General features: G+C 46.0%; 1 protein-coding gene across 1 annotated transcript in view; it reads right to left on the minus strand.

The window, feature by feature from the left end:
* Nucleotides 1-1,745, minus strand: part of LOC113585458 (calcium-activated potassium channel subunit alpha-1-like) — a gene marked incomplete at its 3' end in the record, with an annotated part of 2,031 nt that extends 286 nt beyond the window's left edge. The window contains exons 1-4 of the mRNA XM_035529986.1: nucleotides 1,661-1,745; nucleotides 1,260-1,473; nucleotides 643-720; nucleotides 115-245 (exon numbers count right to left, since the gene is read on the minus strand). Of these exons, the coding sequence (XP_035385879.1) occupies nucleotides 115-245; nucleotides 643-720; nucleotides 1,260-1,419 (369 nt within the window). The remainder of the gene's footprint in view (nucleotides 1-114; nucleotides 246-642; nucleotides 721-1,259; nucleotides 1,474-1,660) is intronic.
* Nucleotides 1,746-2,500: the final 755 nt, after the last annotated feature.

The following is a 2,500-nucleotide window of genomic DNA, read 5'->3' on the forward strand; positions in this document are numbered from 1 at the left end:
AAAGAAATAAAGGGAATGAGTGAGAATGAGAGAGACTGTGTGTGTGTGTGTGAGAGAGTGTGTGTGTGTGTGTGTGTGTGTGTGTGTGTGTGTGTGTGTGTGTGAAATACTCACAGCAGCCACTAGAGAGTCGAGCAGGTCTACAGAGAAGACTGATCCCACTGCAAAGGCCTCTGTGAGAGCCAGACTGGAGACGCCCTGCATCCCGTCCACTTTGCTGACAAACTGTACATTAGATGTGTTTACTACACACACACACACACACACACACACACACACACACACACACACACATACACACACACACACACACACACACACACAGGCCACGAGATGGGCAGAGACCCAGTAGTAGATGGGAAGAAAGAAAGAAAGAAAGAAAGAAAGAAAGAAAGAAAGAAAGAAAGAAAGAAAGAAAGAAAGAAAGAAAGAAAGAAAGAAAGAAAGAACAACAGTGAGACGGATGGGAAGACAGAACACAGCCCACGAGACACAGACAGACACACACACAAAAAAACAAGCCAATAAACACACACGCACACAGACACAGTTAAACAGAAACAAGAAAGTTGGTGGTGTAGTTTTCTGTTTGACATCTAACTATCCATCAACACAGAGAGGGAATGGCATTGATTACAATACCGAGTTCCACCAGCAGAGGGACTGTATCGCCAGTTCGTGTGTGTTGCGGTGTCACCGGTAACTGAGGACAAACAGGCTCTACGAAACATACATCTAAACTTTAAAAATACGCACACAAATATCGCGGTCACATTACAAATGCATTAAATCTCAAAACAAAAACATGTTATGAAAGTTGCTGTGTATTACTTCTTTACATAATGTGTGTACAATAAATGATAATGACGTGCTGTAGGTGATGTGAATGAGGTGGATTGGGCAAACTGGATATGTAATGAAATGACAGTGGTAGTGAGATCCCTCCTCCTGCTCACACACTCCCGCTCTCATTAAACATCATGTCTTAATTATGAATTAATTGTATCATTAGCTGGGAGTTGCTGCTGGCAACCATGTTGAGCCCATCAAGGTTAATCACGGTAATGGGTTTATTTTCTGTCAATCTTCACAGCAGCCATCGCGTGCACACACACACACACACACACACACACACACACACACACACACACACACACACACACACACTAGAAGCAACACAGTACCACTCAGTATTTGGGCTAGTGTGTTTGTGTGTGTGTGTGTGTTTGTGTGTGCGTGTGTGTGTGTAGCTCTCTCACCGTAAGTTGGCGAGTGTGTGCTGGAAGATGTGTGTGTGAGGCTCTGCTCCTGACTGAAGTTGATGTGGTAGAGGTTAATACAGGATAGAATGGTCTCCTTGTCCTGCATGGCGGGTTCATTCTCTCTCAGACAGCTAAAGGCACTCAGAACCACACACATCTCACAACTCTCTAAACACAAGGCCCGTAGATCTGCACCACAAAGAGGAGAGCCCTGTGTGTGTGTGCGTGAGAGAGAGAGAGAGAGAGAGAGAGAGAGAGAGAGAGAGAGAGAGAGAGAGAGAGAGAGAGAGAAGCATCATGTAAGCCTCTGTTCAACCCTCTGAGCAGTACTTTTTTACAATTACAAAGTGATTTGCTGAAATATAAAAAAAAACCCATATGCAGGTTTGGCTTCTCACCGGCAGGAAGAGGATTTTGGGGAAGTAGTTAATATTCAGCCACTCTCTGCTGAAGTACTGTGGCTGTCCGAGGAAGACCACGGTCTTGAGCTCAGGGACTGTTAGACTGCTGGCCCTCAGGGGCATGAGGAAGTCACGCAGTCCAAGCAGGCTGGAACACTCATCTCCAAACACACACACCAACACGTGGTTCCTCATGGACAATGCACGAGCTGTCTGCCGCGTCTACGAAGTGTTGGAGTGCACAAAAACACACACACACACACACACACACACACACACACATACACACACACACACACACACACACACACAGAGTTCAAAGGTGAAATGTTCAACTGAGCCTCAACACTGGGGTAGGATTTGGAGATATCAGGAACCAAGGTGTTTACGTGCACTTACGGCTCCAACCAAGACACGTAAAAAGCCAGAGTGAAGTTAGCATCAGGTTAACCATTAGAACGAAGATCTAGCCTTCCATTAGCTCAGGTCAATCTAAAGACCACCAGCTGAGCTGTGAGGTAGGGGGTAATAGCACAATGCTGGGGGGTGTTTGGCTGGCACAGGGGCAGGTGCACTTCCACACACAGATGCATCCATGATGGAGGAGGATTGTAAACTTTGAAGCAGCACGTGAATACATCAGCCAGTGTGCTCAAACCGGTGTGCCACCGGGTCTTCCAGCAGGCCTGTGATCCTAAACGTTTCTCCAAAGACGTGACAAAATGACTTAAAGACAACTAAGCCCCGACTGAATCTGAAACTTGTGGACTGACTAGATAAAACCAGTCTGAGCAGGAAGGTCTAAGGTGTGAGTGAGTTATAACAGTTGAGATAAAG

This window comes from Electrophorus electricus, chromosome 9 (genome assembly GCF_013358815.1).
Source record: "Electrophorus electricus isolate fEleEle1 chromosome 9, fEleEle1.pri, whole genome shotgun sequence".
In the NCBI taxonomy this organism is placed as follows: Eukaryota; Metazoa; Chordata; class Actinopteri; order Gymnotiformes; family Gymnotidae; genus Electrophorus; species Electrophorus electricus.